This window comes from Leuciscus leuciscus, assembly GCF_965113295.1.
Source record: "Leuciscus leuciscus genome assembly, chromosome: 25".
Taxonomy (NCBI): domain Eukaryota; kingdom Metazoa; phylum Chordata; class Actinopteri; order Cypriniformes; family Leuciscidae; genus Leuciscus; species Leuciscus leuciscus.
The window spans coordinates 30,776,024-30,800,787 of NC_138724.1; the positions used below are offsets into that span (position 1 = coordinate 30,776,024).

Here is a 24,764-nt window from a genome sequence, read left to right on the forward strand (position 1 = left end):
ATTACATCTCTCTATCTCTCTATCTCTCTATCTATCTATCTATCTATCTATCTATCTATCTATCTATCTATCTATCTATCTATCTATCTATCTATCTGTCTGTCTATCTATCTGTCTGTCTGTCTGTCTATCTATCTATCTCTCTATCTGTCTGTCTGTCTGTCTGTCTATCTATCTATCTATCTATATATATATCTGTCTGTCTGTCTGTCTGTCTGTCTGTCTGTCTGTCTGTCTGGCTATCTATCTATCTATCTATCTATCTATCTATCTATCTATCTATCTATCTATCTATCTATCTATCTATCTATCTATCTATCTATCTATCTATCTATCTATCTATCTGTCTGTCTGTCTGTCTGTCTGTCTGTCTGTCTGTCTGTCTGTCTGTCTATCTATCTATCTATCTATCTATCTATCTATCTATCTATCTATCTATCTATCTATCTATCTATCTATCTATCTATCTATCTATCTGTCTATCTGTCTGTCTGTCTGTCTGTCTGTCAGAAACTTGAGCATTTGATAAACTTAGTTTGATTTGATTGATTTACTAAGATGTAAAGCGGTGACCTGATTGTGTTGATCTTTATTGTGTGTTCTATCGACGGGTCTCTGTCAGCGGTCAGTCACTGCTGCGGGTTTATTATGTCTCAGTGAAATGAACTCTGACGTGCTTTGATTCAGTGGTCGAGTCTAGAGTCTGCAGTAGAGCAGGGGGGCGTGACAAGAGCCTCAGTGTGTGTGTGTGTGTGTGTGTGTGTTTAGGGGGGTGTCCTATGGAGAGCCAGCGAGCAAAAAAAAAAAAAAAAAAGCCCGCCGGCACCGATCCGACTGACTGAGAGCCGCGGCTCCGTGCGCGAGATGAGCGGGTCCGAGCGAAGGTTTTAACGGAATGACGGCGGATCGGATCGTGTTTCAGCAGAAGGAGGAGAGCCGGTAGACACGCTCCAGCCCCGGGGAACCGAAGAGAGAGAGAGAGGCAGAGGCCGGGGAATCATGCGGGGTCCTGCGCTCCGGCTGCTGGGACTCGTGTGGCACCTCTCCGCGCTTTTACGCACCGCGCACACGTACAAACTCCACCACAAACAAGGTAAGACTCTCACAAAACACACCACGAAACCAGCTCAGACAGGCGTCAGGCTAATCTACAGCTGGACAATAGCTTATATACGCACTTTTAGAAGTTTGCTCTGGTTTCTATGACATTAAAGTATCATTTTGTTTTAAAATGTATTTTTGTGCATATAAACAGATTAGTACGATGTTATATATTGTGTAGGCTAATTGTGTATGTTTGGCATTCTAAATATTGTCACTATAAATGACACCTCAGTTGCAAACTGTATGCAGTATATTATGCATCTCTAAAGAGTTTAGTATAGCCCAAAAAAGTATGTAGACACTCAAAATGACTGAATGTCATTGCATTAGATAAAACAAAAATCAAAGCAATTGCAATTTATCATAAAGAAAGATACACAAACACACGTTACAATCTAAACAACTGACATAGAGAAGTTTGTAGGATTGGAATAGATGTAGTTTTGAATAGTATTGTGTTTGTTTGTGGTTAGTCAGTTAGTGTGATTCTGTATAGGTTCCTCTGTTAGGACACCTGTGTGAACTTGACTTCATACATCCACTCAAAGCTCCACAACACCAGCTGAATCAAACACACTCTGATGAATCGCACACTAAGAGTCACTCAAGTGTCAAAAAACGACACACTCTTAAAAATAAAGGTTCTCAGCATAGAAGAACCATTTTTGTTTCCCAGTAAAGTATTTTTTTTACACTTACATGTATGCATTTGGCAGACGCTTATACCCAAAGCGACTTACATTGCATTTCAAGGTCCACATTTACATTCTTATCAGTTCATGCTTTCCCTGGGAATCGAACCCATGACCTTAGTGTTGCAAGCACCAGCGCTCCACTGTTTGAGCTCCAGGAAAGCCTGTACAGGACACCATTATAAAGAACATTTTATGCAATGGAAAGATTCTCAAGGTTCTTCATGGAACCATCAGTGCCACTAAAGAAGCTTCATAGCCTGATTTGACATTAAGATCTGATGTGTTGTGTTTCAGAGAGCTTCATCAGACAGCTGTCGTCGTATGAGATCGTCACTCCGGTGCGCTTGAATGATTTTGGCGAGTCGTTCCCGCACCGACAGCATTACCGCAGGAGAAGGCGTAGCGCTGACGCCGAGATCTCCAGGGCGCATTACCGGATCGAGGCGTTCGGGCAGGCCTTTCACCTCAACCTCACGGCTGATTCAGGATTCATCGCTCCGTCCTACACGGTGCTTCATCTGGGAGACGAGGAGAAGCGCGGAGAAGACCTGCGCCACTGCTTCTTCAGAGGACACGTCAACGCTCGCAGTGAACACCACGCCGTCCTCAGCCTCTGCACGGGACTCGTGAGTATCAAGAGTGAGGAGGTTAAAGATCTGTCACCTGATGAATGCCGTCAGCGTTTTCACAGATTGACGTTTTTGAAGTTTACATGGAGATGATCACGTTTCTCAAAATTATTCAACGCTTGCACCTTGGAACCTATTTCTATAGCTAAACCTAAACCTAAACCTAAAGCTGCTGCCATTGTGATAGTTTCATAGGAAGTCGAGTCTAGTTACCAGTTCAACAAGGGCATGAGAGAATGGACTGGACTTTAGTGAGTATAAACTCAGAGTTAGACGTTAAAGATCTGGGCTGGTAACTAGTAACGTTTAGTGTTTGCTAACTGTTTCGTTTTGGTTGTTATTTATGATGTCGCAAGAGTTAACTGGGATTAGTCAGAGTGTTTCTTAACTTGTAATTGCGAGTTCAACAAAGACGTGAGCAGTTTTTACTAGCAGAAAACTAAAGATCTGTCAACTGATGAAGCTGATGCTGTTGTGCTAGTGTCATGGGAAGTCTAGTTACCAGTTCAACAAGGGCATGAGAGAATGGACTGGACTTTAGTGAGTATAAACTCAGAGTAAGTGGTTAAAGATCTGGGTTGGTAACTAGTAACGTTTAGTGTTTTTTTTTTTTTGTGATGTTAAATGGGATTATTAGTGTTTCTCAACTTGTAATTGCAAGTTCAACAAAGACGAACTAGCAGAAAACTACCCAGCAAGCAATAGCCGTCATCTCACCGTCTAGGTTAACTATAGACCCGATACTGTCCGGCTATGAGTAACACACTTCTAGCCAAAATAACTTTGGATTTGGTTACATGTCGTTTTTGCCAAAATAACTTGTGAGATGTTTGATATTCCATCATGTAAGCAAAGTCAACAGTGATTACAAGGTGTTTGGTTTTATTTCTTCACTCATTTCATTTCTTTGTTATTTAATTGATGACTAGTCTATTCTTGGGATATGGTTTAGACAACTATAACATTTTCACTGACAGCCCATATTTTGCCTTGTTTTAGTCTAGACGTCAGGGCCGTGTTTGGACGTTTATTAGACGTCTTTTAAATACAAAATTGCTTGCTGGGTATATCGTACTGCTAGAATAAACTACTAGAATGATTGATTAAACAACTCTACTTGTAATTCTTACATGAATGCAGGATAAGATCTTTCTGTGAAGATTTCATTGATTTAGTTGACTTCAACTAGTGATATCCAGTTCGGTTCAGTTCGGTGCACTGGTTGCAGCCATTCACCAAATCGGACTGCACCGTCTGGAACAGCACAGATCTATGAGTTACTCAATCAAAACTCACTTTTAGTCAGTGGAAATGAGTCAATCTCCAGGAGTATATGATCCTATGATGCCGTTTTTGCCAACTCATTCAGCGCTCCAGTTGGTCCAACTGTACACAGTCTTTCAGGCAAACTGTGTGCCGAGGGTTTCATAAAAAGGGAAAAATTTATGTTTCTGATGTTTTTTGCTAAAAAGCAAACCCAGACAGCCACATAGTGTCGGCCCAGATCTGGCCCAGATCAGGCACACATCTGGTGCGCGTTGAATCCACATTTACCGGATGTGGGCCGACACTATGTGGCTGTCTGGGAAATCAAAAGTATTGTAAATATAACAGTGATCCAATAGCTGTAGTTCAAGTTCAAGTTCAAGAGTGGGTTAATGGTTACAACAGTTCTTGAGTCACCAGTTCTCGAGGAAACAGTTCAGACTCGGAAGCGTTCGCGGAGAACCAATGAGCTGCTGATACAAGCCGGCGTAAACCGAGCAGTCGCCCTGAATCAGGGGCTGAAAGAACTTTTTTTTAAGGTTTATTTAAAAAGGTGACATGATTAAGACTAGTTTATTCACTATCTGTAAAACATCTGATTTTCACATCATTATTGGGCGCTTTAGTAATAGAAATGCGCATATGTGACATCAGTGTGTAATTATGCAAACAAACTAGAATACTAAAATAAACTACTAAAAAGATTGATTACATGAACACAGGATAAGTTCTTTCTGTGAAGATTAGGCTTTGGTTTTGTTGAGTTGTTCTCTCTTCTATTGGACTAGTTGGTATAGAAACAGGTAACATTCGTGTTTGCTAACTTTTCCATTTTTAGTTATTCTTCTCTAGTTTTGACTGGAAGCGACACATGAGCGGATGTTTAAACTGCTAAGTTAGTTATTTTAGATGGGAGAAATGACTTGGATGGACTGGAACAGTTACTGTAAACTCAGTGTTAGTGGATGAAGATCTAGACATGTAGTTTTCTTGCTAACTGTTTTGGTTTCGCAATAGTTAACTGGGATGAGTCAGAGTGTTTCTCAACTCTGCGAGTTCAACAAAGATGTGGATGTTTAAACTGAGTTATTTTAGTTTAAATGACTTGGGTAGACTTATAGTGAGTTTAAACTCAGGGTTAGTGGTTAGAGATCTAGGTTGGTCATGTACAGGTTGCTAAATGCTCCATTTTGGTTGTTTTTTGTGATATCACCACAGATATGTAAAAGTCAGAGCGTTTCCAACTTTCAAGTTTTTACTTGCAGGAAATTCATAACCAGAAAGCAACATAGTCTCGGCCCAGATCCGGCCCACATCCGGATCTGGGCCGACACTATGTTGCTTTCTGGGTAATTACGTTAATACCGCCATGAATGTAGGATTAATTCTCTCTATGAGGATTAGGCTTTGGTTTTGTTGAGTTGTTCACATTTGTTCTCCTATATTGGACTGGACTAGTGAGCATAAACTCAGGGGACATGTACCAGATGTGGGCCGGATCTGGGCCGACACTATGATGCTGTCTGGGTAAACACATGGGCTGGGGACTAGTAACATGGAGTGTTTTTCAATTTTGGTTGTTTTTTGTGATCTCACAGCAGATAACTAGAATTAAAAAAATATTTTTTACTAGTTGTTACTAGCAGGAAGCTCATTATTACGGTAATTGCATGAATTCAGGATTAGTTCTCTCTGTGAGGATTAGGCTTTGTTTTAGTTGAGTTATTCTTCTCAAGGCATGACTGGGTGTGTAAGCATGACTGCTAGTTATTTTAGAGAAGTGACTGGTGTGGGACAGAATGAACGGATGTGATTCGGTTCATATGACACCCAGCTGTCTAGTCTGTCAAATATAGTCCGTTTGCTCAACGTCCGACTGACCTCGGGGCGTCTCTGAGGATGTGCTCCTGACCCGTTTGCATACGCTCATCTGCTAATTAGTGATCTCAGGTAATAGAGGTGATCAGTCCCTGCAGGGCGGCGCTCGTTTAGTCTCGGATGAGGTCACGGGGTCGTCATCAGGCTCCGAGCTCAGAGGACGACAGGAGCACGTGTTTCGTCCCGCTCGAGTCGTAAACAGCCCGAGGAAGGGTCGCAACACAGACATAAAGATGATGCATCAGTTGCTATTCAGCTGTTTCCATGTAAACTTAAAACCAAAGCATTTTGTTTTAATTGTTTTTAATGGTGTCCAGAGACCAGAATTAGTTTTAGATTTTTTTTAATTGAAGAAAAACGTAAAAAAAAACTTTTTAGTACCATTTTTTTTCCGTATTTCGTATTTTGCTACATTTAATCTGTTTCTTTAAAATAGTTATTATTAAAATAGACATTAAACTAGATTTTTGATTCCAGAGTCCAGAGGAGGACAGAATTAATGTTATACTTTTCTTTTAGTTGAAGATAAACTTTAAAAACTTTTGGTAATTTATTAAAAAATTACATTTTATTAGTATTATTACTAATAAAATGGTAATTAGTAATACAATTATTACTAATCAAATTCCATTTTATTAGTATTATTAATATTATTTCAAAATGTTGAAAAAAAAATAAAATAAATAAATTTCATTAATATTATTAAAAAAAATCATTTCATATTTTGCTACATTTTAACCTGTTTCTCACCATGAAAATAGTTGTGAACAAAAAACATGTTAAAATGATTAAAAATGAGATTTTGAACCATATTTAATTCAAGTTTGTTTAGTTTGTCATCAGAGAAGTAAAAATGCAAACAAATTATTACTGTCAAATTTAACGCATTATTTGACATTTGAAAATTGTGATTTTTATGTTAAAGTGTCAAGAGGAAGCATTTTTTTTCAATTGAAAATCCCCTTAACCATAAATAAACAAACAACCATTTAGTCTGTGAACAGTTTATAATTGCACACACCCGGTTCACACCCAGTTCATTCACATGTGGTTTGAAATCAGATTCAGTTTGAAAGAAAGATGTACATAGGGCCGACTGATGTCCGTTCTTCAGCGCTTGTTTGACTGTTTCAGTGTTCAGATCTCAACAGCAGCCGCTAGTTTCCAGTCCTGCTAGACAGTGAAAGAGAAGGACAGAGACTTTAGTAGTTAGAAGCATTGCATCATGGGATGAGAGAGAACCCGCTGACAGTGAGGTGACGGACCGACCCATAATCCCTCAGTGCAGAGAACGCGTGTGTTAAAGAATAAGATGGTCAGGTGCGCTGATCTCTCAGATCGTCGACAGCATCTGTCCGCACCCGAGCGTAATAACCTGCAGGACAGATGTGCATGTGTGTGTGTGTGTGTGTGTGTGTGTGTGTGTGTGTGTGTGTGAGAGACTGACCTCGCGTGACCTCTGATGCCCACAGCTGGCATGAGCCGAGGGATTTACAGGAAAACTGAAGCGTTCTTCTGGAGACGTACAGTACCGTTGCAAAACTATACAGAAATATGCTTATAATGTCATGCTAAAGTACATGGATGAATCATTTAAACATTAAATATCTATTTTAATTATAATATTAAATTGTGAATTTTTATATGTACTGTATATGTACAACCAAAAATCATTAATGAAATGTGAAGATAAAATGTTCACATTATACACTTTCTATTCTATTCTATTCTATTCTATTCTATTCTATTCTATTCTATTCTATTTATATATTATATTATATTATATTATATTATATTATATTATATTATATTACATTATATTATATTATATTATATTATGTATTATATACACATTATACCCTAATTTATACTTATTATTATTATTTATATATAATTATATTTTGCAGAATTGAAGAAAATTGAAGAATATTTGCAGTAAAAATATATATTACTTAATAATACTTTTTGATTCATTTAAATCTTATATTCATTAATTATACATACTTTACAGTTACAATAAAACATTTTATCTTCACATTAATGCGAATTTGGAGAGAAAATGATTTTGAATTATTATGATAAATAATGTCACAATGCAAACAATCTCAATGGTCCTAAAAACTTTATTTATTTGATCTGTGTGAAATGTACTTTACTGATGAGTAAGTGATATTTTATCACTAAGTGATACAATATAAGCCAGACTTTATGAACTCGTATGTCAATCAATATCTGAAAGCATCAGTTTAGCTTTTTCTTTATTGTAAGTAGAGCTGCACGATTCTGGCTAAAATGAGAATCGCGATTTTTTTTTTTTGCTAGGAATCAAGATCACGATTCTCTCACGATTCTGAAAAGCTTTATTATTTTAAAGATCTACAAATCCTGAACATTAGGTTACCAAACAAGATAGAAACAAAATAAGACATAAAACGCTTGCTTCAGTCAAATTTAAATAAATGCAGTAAACAAAAAGAATGTAATATTTAAATAAATAAAAAATGACAATTAAACATTGACAACATTCAAAGGTATTACGCCAGGCTAGACCTATTAAAGATTCTTAGCAAGAAACACTATCAACATTTTTGGGTATGGTGTTGCGTTAAATAGCGTTGCTTTTATAGACGTTTGTTTCGACTGGCCGCTGGTACTTTGTGATTGAGCAGTTTTGTTTTTTACCATCTCATACTGTAGTTTAATTGAGATAAGTTTATAATAACTTTGCTTTTCATTTATTACTTAAAGCTCAGTTGAAGTTTTTCGATAGCTACTACATTAAAAACTACTAGCCTAACTGATAAAGTTCACACATTATTTAAAACAAGTGAACAGTCAGTAATAAAATAAGAACAAATACACAAATTACATAACATGAATACTAAATAACAAAGTTTACAAAGTCTAACAGTATATTCAGGTACATAAATTAATAATTAAGCCTAAATGTAAAATAACACCATTTGTCACTGTATAAATTGAATATAGTTTAATCTTTGTTAAAACTGTATTTTATTGTTTTATTTAAATCAATGACACAGAAAACAGTATACATAATATTAAGTGTGTGCTGTCACTTTAAGACCGACTGCACGGACCGAAAAAAACGGACAAATAGCCGTTTCTTTCTCAGCTGTTCACATATGACATAAACGAGAGAATGCTTGTCGACATGGTCATTCATGTTGACAATTTTGTGTTTATGTGTCCGTTCAAGGGCAAGGAAACGCGAAAGAGGAATCAATTCTGCATTCGAGCGCTGTCTGAAACGCGCCTCTCTTTCACTGCGCTTCAAGTGTGTGTGGCTGTGCGCACATATAACGCGCGAGTCCCGGTTTTCGGCTCTTCTTCCGCGATTAAAATTGTTTGAATGTGTAAATTGGCAAGTCAATACACGTCCAAATTATGAACTTTCACTCTATGATGGTTAAATTTAGCATTTAATCCGCGAATCACATGCGTGCCGAACCGAATCTATTGCGATCTGTTCCACCCCTAGCGCGTTATCTCGTTGAATATCATTGGCAGAATCGTAGAAATGCAGGATTAAGATCGCGTGGGGGTTGAATCGAGATCGCGATCTTTTAACGATTAATTGTGCAGCTCTAATTGTAAGGACAGTCGAAGTGTGTGTGTGTGTGTGTGTGTGTGTGTGTGTGTGTGTGTGTGTGTTTACAGTGTGTGTTTCTGTCCGTCGTACAGTATTCTTAGGGATTTGTGGTTTGATTTGCATGTTTCCATCCCCAAGGCTTTGAGCGAGTGTCTGCCTGTCAGAAAGGTTTGAAACGGAAATATTCACTCTCTCATCCTGTGAATCGGGCCTAATGAACGTGTGTGTTGAGTGACATCATCTTAACGAGACGCTTTTACTCGTCTCTGCTGTCACTCAAAACTACATGCTCAAGACTCAACCCTTTTCCTCACAGATCTGTCATATACAGTGCATTAATCACACAGACGACGACACCTTTTGTAGAGATTTTGTCCTTTCTTCGGTGTCATTTGTGTTTGATCTGGTGTGTTCTGGCAGTCAGTGTGTGATGTAATAGCAACACTCAGTGTGTTCTTGTGGAAAAGGCTCTTCATGTGAAGGTCACGCCGTGGGACGAGACAGAAATGACATTTGTTTCCGAGGGAAGACGAATACCAGGCCAGTGACGAGGCTGTGATTGACAGAGATTGTGATGATCCGTCAGTCTTCATGTGGAACACACACTGGAAAACTAACAGAGTTCACGTCAAACATGTTTCCATTCGTTCAAGCAAACACAAGCATTCTTCCACTTCATTATTTGCTGGTATGTTTTCCATACAGTATCCTCAAACTAGCAGCGCTCCGGATCTGACTGTACAAAGGCTCCTGTTGGGAATGTGTGCAGGACTTTGGAATTCTGTGTTTGAATGCGTTGCCGTGGTGATAAACCATGATCCCAGGGGGGCTTCAGGATCATTAGGAATGTCAATCATTATGCCTCATTATTTATTGTTTTTATATATATATTTTTAACATTAATTTAAGTTAATTTAGATTATTTAGATTTATTCTATTTTACTTTTTTATGTACTATCCATTTTTATTTATTTATTTTACTAATAATTATTTATTTATTTATTTATTGTACTGTTCAATTTATTTTCTTTTTAACTATATATTTTTTAATTTTTAACTATACAATATTTAATTTTATTTATTTGTTTTACTATTAATTTTTAATATCATAACTTATTTTGTTTACTATTTTTTTTTGATAACTTTTTGTCTTTATTTCTTTTACTTTTCATGTTTATATATATATATATATATATATATATATATACTATCATTTCTATTTATTTTATTATATTTTATTATTTTAGTTATTTTTTATATTTATTTTGTTTACTATTCATTTGTCAATTTTTAACAACATTTTTATTTATTTATAATATTTATTTATATTTATTTATTTATTTTACTATAATTTTTTTTCCTTTTAACTCATTTTGATTAATATTACATATTTATTTATTTTACTATTGATTCATTTTGTACTGCTATTTATTTATTTATTTATTTATTTATTTATTTATTTATTTATATATTTATTTATTTATATGCCAATATACCACTTGACATAAGGAGTTGTTAGGTACAGCATAAAATGGACCATCTTAAAAGCACTGAAACCTATAAATAGTTTTATAATCCATATAATAAAAGATGCCAGTGTTATGGGTGTTTTGGTTTTCCAGTCTGCTGTGAAATGAATCTGTAGATGTTGCTCCGGTTCCTCCGGGATTTTTCCAGCGGGTGAATATTGTGTGTCTGATCACTCTTTAAGGTAAGGAATCCTTCAGTCATCATGTGACTAATTGTGTGTTGTTCTGCTCGCCTCTTCAGATCGGCACGTTCACGACACACAGCGGTCAGCTGTTCCTGGAGCCGCTGCTGAGCGCTGATGAAGATGAGTATGAGGAAGAGCACAACAAACCTCACCTGGTCTACAGACGCGCAGACACCAGGTCACATGACACGAGGTCACATGACACGCAGCCCTGCCCCTCCTCAGGTAACAGCCTCGGGCTATTCGCCTACTTATACTGCGCCCTAAAACTATTCTTTTTGTGAAGAAAAAGTCCAGACTTTTGAGTGTGTAGCAAAAGAGTAGGCAAGCTTTGAGACATACGACTTCGTCATCTCTCCTCATGTGTTTGCAGTTTGAATATAATGATGCATTTTATACTTAATGGCTAAACGTATGTTTACAAAGGTTCACAATGCTGCTGCGGAAGAAGTATATAATGTGGATAACGTCAGGTTAGACACTGATAATGAATCACTCAAACCCCTCTACAAAACCACAGGACTCGCATCCTCCATGTCTGTAGTTTTTTAACACTTTTTACTCGTGTTTGTAGTTCTAATCGAATCCTTGTCCAACACGCGATGGATTATGGGCAGTCATTTAAATACTGTAATTGAATTACTTTTCCCTAGAAAAAGTAAAGTAAGGGATTACTCCTAATTTTTCTGTAATTTAATTACAGTTCTCAACTCCAGTCCTCGCGACACGCTAGTCAATAAAACAGTTCCATGTTTATCCTTTATATTTCAGGATGATTGTTCAGGATCAGTTTTGAGCGTGTGGAAACTAACTCAGTGTTTCCACTCTCAGCGGAGGCGTTGTAAGCTTGCTGGCGTGTGGTTATTGTGAGGATTAGCGTCTTCATTATGAGCCGGTTATTGGAATTCTTCATCTAATGAAAGTAAATGAGCTCCAGACACTTTGCAGAAATCTCCGACACACACGAACACTGGTGATCCTTCAGTCCAGAAGCATTTAGTGAGATCTTAAAGAGATAATGGTGTGAAAGAGCCTTTACATTTACTTTTTAGGGGTTCAAGCATGAAATGCTGAAACCCTTTTGTAATTGTAAGGATTTGTAAAACTGATCGTGCAGGACAAACCGTAAGGCCTAGAGACTTGAAACCTGGCCAGATGGTAGGCCTCAGTTTGGGGAGAACCTATCAGAGTATGACCCCGATTGGCCCATAGGTGGCGCTACAGCAACCAAAAGTACAAAATCGCTCATAACTCTTAGACCGTTTGTCCTAGACTCAAGTGTCTTACACCACTGTGATCCCTGGCTCAAGGCGGACACAATTCCAATTTCGATATCTTCGCCCATAGGTGGAGCTATAACTGTTAAAATGCTTTAAAACCATAAATTTCCTATGGTAAATTGCCTGTATTGGCTGTAAATGGTCTTTTCCATCTAGTATGTCAGTGGTTAAAAGCTTGCTAAATGCATAAAATGCAATGTCTTAAATGCTTATGTGCTTAAAGGCCATAAATGCTTGAACCCCGATAAATGTTGCTTGCAGCTTTAATTTTTGTTGGTTTTTATAAAAGTTTTTATAAAAGTTTTATAAAAGTTAGGAAAAGTAGTGCAAAAGTAACCTAACACATTACTTTCCATAAAAAGTAACCAAGTAACACAATTAGTTACTTTTTTATGGAGATCAACGCAATATTATAACACATTACTTTTAAAAGTAACTTTCCCCAACACTGTTCCCAATGCAAACCCAATATGCTGCACTCATTTATCCTCTGTCAAGAATGATTTGATGTATTTACTGGAAAGCAAGTCAAAAAATTTCTTGTTTAGATAATGCATGCAGAAATCATCATTTACATGTCATTCAAACCTGTGTGACTTTTAATAAAGCATCATAAAATAGTAACATGATGCTGCCATATTCCACAACGCTGCAAGTGCTTAACCTAGACATATGAAGTAACAGTGTAGACGTCCGAGCCTTTGCACATGAGGGTGTAAATGATGATTTGTGTGGTGAACTCTTCATCTGCACACCTTCGCATCTCTGTTGTGAAGAAGTGACGTTGGATCGGGGTCGTGCATCAAAGAGACTGATGAGGATGAAAAGAGATCATCTGAAGGTGCCTTTGGTTCAATCTGATAATGACTTGATGCTCAGATACTGAACACTTTGAAGAAGATGATTCGGTGTCAGTGTTGCTGTATTACATTCGACAAGAAAGGAAAGATATGCTTCTCTTTTGTCCCCTATTGTGTCGTATATCCGAGTGAAACGCTTCTGGAACAAGAACAAATGTGGGCGGGGCTTGATTGTGTCTGTGGGGAATTGATTGGATGGTTGTGGTTTGCTATTGGCTGATCTCGTGTGAGTGACAGGTTATAGCTCCGCCCTCGTCATCAGAGAAGAGAAGAGATGCTGCAATCTATCTATCTATCTATCTATCTATCTATCTATCTATCTATCTATCTATCTATCTATCTATCTATCTATTCGTTACAATTACTTCAAACTTTCAGGCTTGGCCTTCTCAAGCCAACATCAAAGTTTGTTTACAAACTTTATTCCTCTAGTTACAGTTGCTAGGTGGATGCTACAGTGTTCTGGGTCTTTGCTAGGTTTCTTTCTCGCTCGAAACTCTGAGTATGATTCAGACGAGCAGGACGATGCACTCGCTGAACTTTTAGACTTGGTGTTAGAGATCTGATCACTATGAGCGCTAGTCGTGATGACTGACTTAACAAACACCACTAATGCTCCAGTAAGCGTGCCATTATAAAGCACAGGCGATTAGAAATGCAAAGATCTAAGCGTGTATTAGACTGCAGGGTGTTGCTGGAAAATATTTCCAAAGCTTTGCATGTCACGGCTGGACTAATGAGTCACTCTATCTGCTGTTTAACACCTCGCTTACTCAGCGTCTCTCCTGGAATAGACACTGATAACTGATGTTCAGGAGTCTCAGACGCTGCTCCTTCATTGCTCAGGAAACTTAATGGAGATCTCAGTTGTGTATCAACTTTACTTCCAGATTTTTCTCCTAAAATTATAAAAGAGAATAAAAACATATCCAACTGAGTCACTATCCATCCAACTGTTGTAAATAAATAAAAATAAATAAAACAGCCAATCACTGATTGGTAAAGTCATTGTGTCACTGCAGTGGATTTCATTGGCATTTCAGATATGAAATTTAATACAGCTTTGGAGTTTGATGTTTTCCCCATTCAAAGAGAATGAACTGAAACTGAAGACTGAAACAGCTGTTTTAAAGATGGCTGCGGCTGAAATGCCTTGCCTTAAAGGGATAGTTCACCAAAAAATGAAAATTAGCCCATGATTTACTCGCCCTCAAGTCATCCTAGGTGTATATGACATTCTTCTTTCAGACGAATACAATCAGAGTTATATTAAAAAATGTCCTGGCTCTTCCAAGCTTTATAATGGCAGTGAATTGCTGTTTCTGTTTTGAAGTCCATAAAAGTGCATCTATCCATGATAAAAGTGCATCTATCCATGATAAAAGTGCATCTCTCCATGATAAAAGTGCATCTATTCATGATAAAAGTGCATCTATCCATCATAAAAGTGCATCTATCCATCATAAAAGAGCATCTGTCCATCATGAAAGTACATCTTTTATTATGGATAGATGCACTTTTATGGACTTGGACAGTCTTTCACTGCCATTATAAAGCTTGGAAGAGCCAGGACATTTTTTAATAGAACTCTGAAAGAAGAATGTCATAAACACCTAGGATGACTTCAGGGTGAGTAAATCATGGGCTAATTTTCACTTTTGGGTGAAGTACCCCTTTAAAGGGTCTCGTGTGAGGTTGATCACCTGTGCGCCCGTGCACCTGCCGCCCCCCCTCTCTCCTCCCGCCAGTGCCAGAGATCCAGAAGTGTTTAAGCTCAGTTCGCTCGCGGCACACACACGCCCAAGCCAGCGCTGCCGTCTGGACTTAATCTGGCGTAGTGCGTTCGCTGGCTTCAGAGTTGCCAGGACAGCTCAGTTTCAGAGCGGCTCTGTTTGTTTTGTGTTTGAGGAGTGCCAGATCTCCAGATGAATGCTGCAAAGGCAGACAGATTAACCAGGATCTTCGGGCTTTATGGGGGAAGCGCTTCATGTAGTTGTTAGGTAATTGTTTTTGTGCATGACACACAGCTGGGTCTGTGTGTTCAGTGATCTGAGCCTGAAGACACGAAATTAACCCATTTAAAGGGTTTTAGTGAACACTGTATCATAACTAATGCACTGCAAAAATTATGTTCTTCTGTCTCGTTTTCCAGCACAAATATTTCGACATTCTTAAATCAAGATACATTTACTGGAGAAGAACAATGACTGAAGATATTAAGACTTGTTTTCTTACAAAATCATCTAAATTAAGTGATTTTGTGCTTAAAACAAGAACAAATATCTGCCAACAATGTCACATATGATAAATATATAACTAACTACACTAAGTAAAAAAGAAACATTTTTAGTGCAGTTACAAAAACCCCCATTTATGTTCATAACCAGTGTTGTGGGTAATGCATTACAAGTAACTCGAATTATATAATCAGATTACTTTTTTCAGGTAACTAGTAAAGTAATGCATTACTTTTACATTTATTTCAAAATATCTGTGTTACTTTTTCCAAAAAGTAACTCAAGTTACTTAGTTTTCCCATGTTTTGCCTGACGCCTCTCCTGTCTGCATGTAAGTGCAAAGATAAACGTGTAAACATGATGGTTTCTGTAGTTCTAGATTAATGTGAGAATCAGTTTACTTGCTCAAAAACAGATTCAGTATTCCTCAAAATTAATAAAAGTAGTTAAATGTATATTCAGAATATTACTCAAACCTGCAATATGTTAAATAACACAAGTGTACTTAATGTATTTAATCTCACTTTATTAACCAATGTCTTTGCTGCGGACCGATAGACCGATTCAACCATATTAATAATCAAAAAAGAATGAATTCAGTAGTTTTTATTGCTGAAGTAAGAGTTGATCCAGAATGGCTTTAAAATGACAGGCATGTATTTGCATTTCCTTCAGCCTGAGCTTATTCATTTCACTTTCGTTGTGAAAGTGCCTTTACATTTGCCAAAAAATATGACTTTTTTCTTTTTATAAAACAAAAAATCAAGCCCAGACAAGGTGAGAAAAAGTAGCGAAAAGTAACTTAGATTACTTTCCATAAAAAGTAACTAAGTAACACAATTAGTTACTTTTTAGGGAGTAAGGCAATACTGTAACTCATTTATTTTAAAAGTAACTTTCCCCAACACTGTTCCCAATGCAAACCAAATATCCCTTTATCTTCTTTCAAGAATTTATAGACGTATTTACTGGAAAACAAGTTTTAAAAAAAGACTATTTAAAAACTGTGTACAAGTCTTGTTTATTTCAGATTCAGATCACATGACCTTCTGTAACGCCCATATTCATTACAACTACAGTGATACTCAAACCTTGGTTAGAAAACTAACGACTGATGTCTTATGATTATGTGTTAATAATTAGAATTTCAACTCAACTCAAACTATCCTTCAGGCGTGCTAAAAGAGCTTGAGTTGCTGTAGTGGGACTCTCTTTAGATGGGTCGAGGGACTCTTCTCTTCTCCGTCCTCAGCAGGTTGTGCGGACACATAAAGCCTGTCTTTGTGAGGGTCAGTGATGGGGCACTTCTTTATGTCTGGCTTGAAAGAGGAGTCTTGTCTTAAAATCAGAGCTGCGATTGGACAGAGAGAGACAGAGGAGGATGAAAGGGAAGATGGGATGTGTTCGGATCGTGCCAACTGGCCCAGTTTATAGGATGCCAAGCGGACAGACGATGACGTTATGCTTCCCTGAATGTTTATTGTTCAAAGGTTGCTTTTTACTCTTTTATGAGTTAAACTAATGAAGTTATCAGGTGCGTTTAGTTTATCTATCAACTTTAATGCCTCAGATTTTTCTGCCCAAACGAGTCACTACGCATGAAATGAAATGAAATATACTTTATTCTCCCTGATAGGGAAATTTGTAATGGACTCCATAGCCAGCATTTCGCCAAAACCTGATTACACTAAATTTTCATACTCACCATACACATACAAATAAATAACTTCACTAATTAGTGTTCAACCGTCTAATTGATGTACAAAAGAGTTTTTAAACCTGTTTAGTTTATAACGGAGAGTTCTGTACCTTCTTCCAGACGGGAAGAGTTCATGAGATGGGTCACTTAAAATCCTGTTAGCCTCTTTTATATTTGATACTAGCATAGTCTTTCAGTCCAATCATTTTCATCGAAGTTCGAACAATATATAGTATCTTTAAGTGGACAAGCCAAACCTGATCACACTTTCTAGTACAGACTGATAAAAAAGGAATAGTCATCATCATCCAGTAAGAGCTGTGAGATAAATGTGAAGATCATTCACTGAGAAACGACTGAGTTCACATTGAGGTCTGAGCCGAGTTTGAGATATTAATGTGTGATTTGTCTTGGCTGCGTGAACATGTTTCGGTGTGTTTGTGTCTGCTGAATCGAGAGGATGAGGGTGTTTTTGCCTTCGTCATCTCCTCGTGAGCACTCTTTTGAAACAGACAACGGTGGAGAACAAACGCTGTATCTTCATCTCTGAAGCGATTGTTCTCACGAGATACGGGTGAATGTTTGTCACAGACGTCCATCTCAGATCTCTTGATTGTGTCTGACAGATAAATCGTCCTCTGATCGACTCTAGAAACACACACGACGTCTCAGTCTGTAGTGCTGCTTGCTATTAGTTTGAGTGATATGAGAATCTGTGTGATATAGTGAATATTGACGTTGTTGAAATGCTATAATAAAGTCCCTGAGTGATACTAAAACACAGGTGAGTGTCTGTGGTTCTCCGTCAGCGCTGATCTCACGTCTAGCTCGTCTTGAGACGTGTTGAGAGACGCGTCTCCATAATAAGGGCTGTTGAAGTGGTTCATCTCGACACCTGGATGTGGATCCATTTACACTCTCTGTCATCAGAGAAGCTCAAAACCATGTCGAGTTTATGTAGATTCAGATGTTTGAACATCTTAAAGGGACTGTGTGTGAGAACTTTCATGTATTAATCACGTTTTATTGCAAATGTGTGAGTAGCTTGTAACGAAAGTAAAAAAAATGAGACTTCCTAGGTTGTCTATGAAAGCCTGTAGACTGATTTTTATGTGAAGGACTTGAGAAAAATCAAAAGGAAGTGACGTTTACACTCCCGAGAGCCTCTCTTCTGTTCAATGACACATGAAGCGATGCTTATACAATGTTCAGGGTAACAGAGGAAACACGTCTGTACTGTAATGCCAATCTGTCATGCAAAGAAAAGGGATTCATTCAAACTATAGACTCACATAGTCAGATCTATATAGTCTGAACTTTATAATCAAACTATCATATCTGTAATTTTCAGCCTTTTTATATACAATGGTTAATCTTATCATTATTATTATTATTTATAATATAGTGTAATATTTATAATATAATGTGTTTTTGTAATTTGTATTCGTTTTATTCGTATATATATATATATACATAATAATTTACTTATTATAAATAATAAGCTGTAGTATTATTATGGCCTTATTATTTATTATTATTTAATATATTGTAATATTTATAATAGTTTAATGAAACTCTGAAATGTAATTCACATGTAACCAGTACATTTAGAAATAACATTTAGTATTATTTAATAGTTTAATTTTAATTGTATGTTAAGTTTTAGTAATTCGCAATACTTGCTGCCTGCAGTTCACTTAACGGCCACCGGTGTCGCTAATAACACGGGTTTCTGAGTTCTACATGCAGTATAGCCACTTTAACGTAACATTCATCTGGATTTTTTAAGGTTTGTGACTAAAACAGATTTGTGGACTGTAAAAGGTAATTAGGAGTTTATGTGCGAATATTAAAAAAAGTCATAAAAAAGTTTTAAATATCTCAAATGGTATAACAAGCGTCTTATTTGATATTTTAAGATGTCTTCAATTTGTGTTTAGGGTTAAGCTTCAAGCTTTGAGATGTTAGCATGTTCCTGGTGTTCAGATCAGTGCGTTCATGCTGGCGTTTATCTGGCTCTTCGGGTCATGTGACCGGCGGGCGTACGGAAAGAGAAGAGGGTTGAGGGCGATACGGGTCGATTCGTCTCGTCTGGCTGCTGTTCAGGAGACGTGTGTGTGTGTGTGTGTGTGTGTGTGTGTGTGTGTGTGTGTGTGTTTCTCTTTTATGAATGCGCTGCTGTGATTCGTGGAGGCCGTTTTTGACTTGTTTTCTGTTTAGGAGTGTCAGGTTTCATGTCGCCATTGCTCATGTTTAGTGTTTATCAGGGTTGTTATCATTAACTAAAACTAAAACATTTTCATTAGTGCAAGTAAAATAAACATTAACTGAAATAAAATATAAAATAAAAAACAAACTAGCAACAATAGTTCTAAAATAACACTGGTGTTTATGATCTGAACAGATTCATTACACTAATAGTATTCATTGTAAATGATCAGAATCATAATTTTCATAAACTGGTGGGAAAAGCATCATCCATCTTTTGGGCTCTTGTCCAAACTCAGTCAGACGTGTGGATCTTCCAGAGATTGCTCTTAATAACTAGTCTGCATGTTTTCAGACATAACCTGGTGAAGATGATGATGAATCACTTATTTCTGATGAATGTTTGTGAAGTTTCTCACTGAAAAGCATCTAAAAATGGTCCTCATCTGGTTTCAAGTAAAAGTATCATGACATCCTTCAAACGGGATACATCTGAGAAACAAAATGGCATGAGATATTAATACTTTTATTAATTTGCTTTAAATTGTGTTTATTAGTGTATATTTTTAAAGTAATTGTTGCTAAATATATTTTAAAATGTATTTATTTTAAATATATATTTTAATTATTATTTTATATATTATATTTTATTTTGTCAAATATATTTAAAATGTATTTTATTTATTAATGTATTTATTTTTATTTATTTATTTTGCTCAATGCATTTTAAAATTAATTTTATTTATTCATTTATTTATCTTTGCTAAATATACTGTATTTAAAAATTTATAATAAATATTTATTTTTATTTATTGTATTTTTTTTAACCAAAAATATATATCTATATTAATATTTTTTTTTGTGTGTTCTGTTTTTGCTAAAAAAAAAATAATAATTTATTTTTAATTCTTATAATAAAATAGATGAACCGTACTCTGGAATGTGGCTGAATGAGCCGTTGCTCCAGGTCTCAGTGTCAGTGTGTTTTATGACTGTCCTGTTGACTTGAACTAAAGCCTCGTTCTCATGATTTACTGGTTTCCATCAATGAGCTCATGTTTAGATCAGCATTAGTTTGTGAAGAAGTCCAGGCTTGTGTCAAAGGTCCCGACTGACCCGTGAGCATGTGTGTGTGTAGTTTACACCCGTGACCCGTGCGCGGAGTGCGCTGGTTGTGTGTTGTCCGGTGTGTGTGTGAATAAACACACGGCAGATGTCCTCGTAAAGCGTGTAGTCTTCATTTTCTGGAGATGTTCCTGCTGGACCGCTGGAGTTTGTTCAAAGCATTCGGCTCGATGATGATGATGATGATGATGATGATGATGATGATGATGATGATGATGATGATGATGATAATAGGAAGTGGCCTAAACCGACCTCAAATTGAACATTAAAACCCAGTGTTATCCAAGACACATTTTCCCTGAACAGTAGCGCTTGAGTTTGTGTGACACCAGTTCATTTCTCTGTGTTTCACACAAAATCCCACTGGGATCTGGGACTATTCCTGGGATATTGGATAATTTGCAGTCATGCCAATAAAGCAATTTGGAATTGAAAAATTGAATATATATATACTGTATATAATATTTAGTACCATTTAGTCGTTTTAATTTTAATTTTTAGTTTTAGTAATTTTGTTGTGTTTTTGATATTTTTATTCGTTTTTTTTTTAAATCTATAGTGTTTGTTGTTGTTATTTTAGTACTTAAAGTTAAACTTTTCTAAAATGATCATTTAAAGTAGCAGACATGTGTTTAATGGCTGTGGTTGTGGTTGGTGTGTGTGATGTGTGTGAACGGGACAGAAAGTGTCTCTTACGGGCTTCAGTCCAAAGCTCTTCCTCTGCTCCTCTCTCTGTGTTCTTTCACAGATTCCTCAATGGACTGAAGTCTTGTGTTTGGTGCGTGTGTGTGTGTGTGTGTGTGTGTGTGTGTGTGTGTGTGTGTGTGTGTGTGTGTGTGTGTGTGTGTGTGTGTTTGGCAGCGCTCTCGCTTCACACACCAGACCCTGATCTGAACACACACACATGTTTTATAGGGTAATGCCATCAGTGCAGTGGTTTCAGCATCACGTCTCTCTCAGCTGATCTGGAATCAGTTTTCCAGCACGAGCCGCTGTGATGTAATCCCACATGTGGTGTGTGTATCAGAGCTGCGCTTCAGCGTTTACATCAGTCACTCCTCCTCCGGCCTCACGAGATCTCAGAGAAACACTGTCTGACAATACACTGGGGGATTTTTGTCAAAGACACACTGTTTGCAGAGGAAACACCGTCAGTTTCAATATTAATAGTATTAATAATGAAACTGAAATATTAATATATAGTAATGTTTATATTAAAATTTAAATGTAAATATAAACTATAAAATATTGCATATTAATAATTTATATTTATTGTTTTATATGTAAATATATTTAGAAAAATATTATTATTATTATTATTATATTGTATAATATATATCTATTTAAAATTAAACTGATTTTTATTTTATTTTATATATTTAAACAAAATATTTAGAAAAAATAATAATAATAATTGCTATTATATTGTAATATGTATATTATTAATAATGAAACTCTGAACTCTGATCTTTAGAAAAATAATATTATTATTAGTAGTATTAATATATTGTATAATTTTATATTATATTTTTATATTTTATATTTTATATTTTATATTTTCATATTTTCATATTTTATATTTTATATTTTTTATATTTTTTATATTTTTATATATTTTATATATATATATATATATATATATATATATATATATATATATATATATAATTAAACTGATTTTATTGAAGTTAACAAAATATTTATAAATAAAATAATAATAATAATTGCTATTATACTGTAATATGTATATTATTAATAATGAAACTCTGAACTATTAAATGATCATTTTTATATAAAAAATTTATTATTTGTATTCTTTTTGTACAAAAATATGTTTAGAAATAGATAATAATTATTAATAATATTGTAATGTTTTATTTCTAAATATTTTAAATACTTATACATCAAATATAGATAAAAATACATATATAAATCATTGTAGTAATAATACTCCCTTTACAGATATATTCATTTAATATATTAATTTTATTTTGACAGTAATGCAGTAAAAGGGGCTATAAAGATTTGTTGTTAAAAAAGTATTTGTTATTATTAAATTGTATATTGAAATATTTATATTATTACTAATAATACTAATAATACTACTAATAACTCATAATGTTTATATTAAATATGAATGAAATATTTTTGTATATAAATTAGTATTAATTATTATTTCAGTTTTATTTCTAAATATACTGTATATTAGTTAAACATTTAAATAAATAAAAATACATATTTAAATCATTTGTAGTACTTATACTGCCTTTAAATATTCATTAATCTAATATATTGATTGAATATTTACTGTAACACAGTAAAAAGGTTTACGAAGTTGTGTTTCTTTTCCCACAGAACATCACGACACCGATCACATCAGTCTCCATAGCAACAGAACTCTGGAAGAGGAAGTGATGTCGATACAGGAAACGATGCGGAAGCACTCAGTTCATTCCCGAGATGATCCCAGCGCTTCCCGTTCACGCAGGAAACGTTTCCTATCGTACCCGCGCTTCGTCGAGCTCATGGTCACGGCCGACACCAAGATGCTGCGCCATCACGGCCGAAACCTCGAGCACTACATACTTACAATCATGTCAGTAGTAAGTAAATCAACATTTTATTCTTTTCTCTCTCTCTTATACCATCAAAATGAAAAATGTTGTTAGATTTATGTATTATTGTTAGAGAAAACATCTTGTTTTTGAGCTCATAAATCTGCTGTCGGTTTTATGAGCGCTCAGTCTGTTTGAAGTCTATTAAATAGTTTTAATCAATAATTGGTTCCATACCTCAAGCACTGATTTACTCCATAATCACTTGGCTGGACTTTTTACCCACAAGGCCGTGCTTTGATATGATCCATCAGGGGGTCTTCTGGCCACCCGCACTGCTTTGGTCCATATATTTTGACTTAATGAGCCAGTTTTGGGTTTAAATCCAGATATAAATGAGTAAAAACTGTTCAAAACAACATATGGACGATATTTACACCAGATCCTTCAGAGAATACCATGGTCATTTTTGTCAGTGAGAGTCAGAGCACATTCACACTGGAGTTTCAGAGTGAATTTAGTTCATTAGACTGCCTTTTACTGTTCAAAAGTTGTTTTTCAAAGAAGTCTCTTATGCTCACCAAATCTGAATTTCTTTGATTAATAATAAGCCTAAATTCAATCTTTTCGTCATATAAAGCGATCGAGTCTCTTCAAAAAGTGTGTACTAAACCGCTCAATTCATATGGATTAGTTTTATGATCTCTGTATGAACTTTCTGAAGCGTCAAAGTGATAGTTGCATAGCTGTCAATGGAGGGTCAGAGTTCATCAAAAGATCTTCATTTGCGTTCAGAAGAAGAACGAAAGTCTAACGGGTTTGGAACAACATTCTGATGATGTCATAGTGGTGTGGGCGTGTTCTCTCAGCCAATCAGAAGACTGCATTAGTGTGTCTGACAGTGATTTATAGTGGAGATGTCTGTCTCTCTCTGTAATTGAAGCCGTCTGTCTGAGTTTCCCCTTTGGCTTCTTCTAAACACTGTGTTTATGGTGAACTAATGCCTTCCGGTGGGATCGCCTCAGAGTTACGACAGGATTTGAAGTTTTGCTAGAAGATTTAGAAGATCTAGAGCAGGACAGTCATTGGACTTTTGGGCAGGAAAACCCCTCAAACATGATTCATTAGATACATTTCAATTTCAGTTTATTTCTAAAGCACTATTAAGAACAACTGCTGTTGACCAATGTGCTGTACAAAATGAATAACCATTAAATAAAATACAGACGAAGACACTACTAAACAACAAAGCACAGAAAGACAGAACTCATGAATTATAAGTCAAGCCCTGTGGTGATAAAAGCATGGATAACTCTTTCAAAATTGTTGAAAGAGAGAAAGGACTTTGTTTTTACCAGGACACATAATTGATAGAAACTTGACTTCAAAGATGGAGGTGAATATCTGCTGTGTCAGTGTGGTTTATCAGTATGTTTGGAAGAGCAGTGGTTTATGGGTATTTTTGCCTCTGTCGTTTCAGGTTGCTGCGATCTACAGAGACCCCAGTGTAGGAAACCTCATCAACATCATGATTGTCAAACTCATCGTCATACATAATGAACAGGTACATCAGAAAACATCCTTTTGACAAAAGACAAGTGAGATCTTTTTAAGTTCTGATTTGTTTCTCCTTGACAGCGGTGAGATTAAATGGAGACTTTTGCTGAAGTCTCCAGAGAAAAAGACGCCAATAATTTCACACGTGTCTCAATAATAACCTCAATAATGTCTCAAACTCTGCTCAGATTTGCTCAAGACCCCAAAGTCTGTCATCAAAACTCACAGGTCTCAATATGATCTCAATAATTTCTCATCAAATGATCTGAGCTTTATTATTTATGTGTAAGTCTAGGGGAAACATCTGAGACAAGGTTGATACTTTAATGTAATAACGCATTAAGTGC

The 24,764-nt window shown here is 36.0% G+C and overlaps 1 protein-coding gene across 1 annotated transcript in view; it reads left to right on the plus strand.

Annotated features, from left to right (window-relative positions):
• The first annotated feature begins 754 nt into the window (after nt 1-754).
• LOC309491189 (A disintegrin and metalloproteinase with thrombospondin motifs 20) overlaps nt 755-24,764 on the plus strand; it is a 125,652-nt gene continuing 101,642 nt past the window's right edge. The window contains exons 1-5 of the mRNA XM_082160614.1: nt 755-1,093; nt 2,094-2,425; nt 10,953-11,121; nt 22,661-22,908; nt 24,341-24,424. Of these exons, the coding sequence (XP_082016740.1) occupies nt 1,000-1,093; nt 2,094-2,425; nt 10,953-11,121; nt 22,661-22,908; nt 24,341-24,424 (927 nt within the window). The 5' untranslated portion in view covers nt 755-999. The remainder of the gene's footprint in view (nt 1,094-2,093; nt 2,426-10,952; nt 11,122-22,660; nt 22,909-24,340; nt 24,425-24,764) is intronic.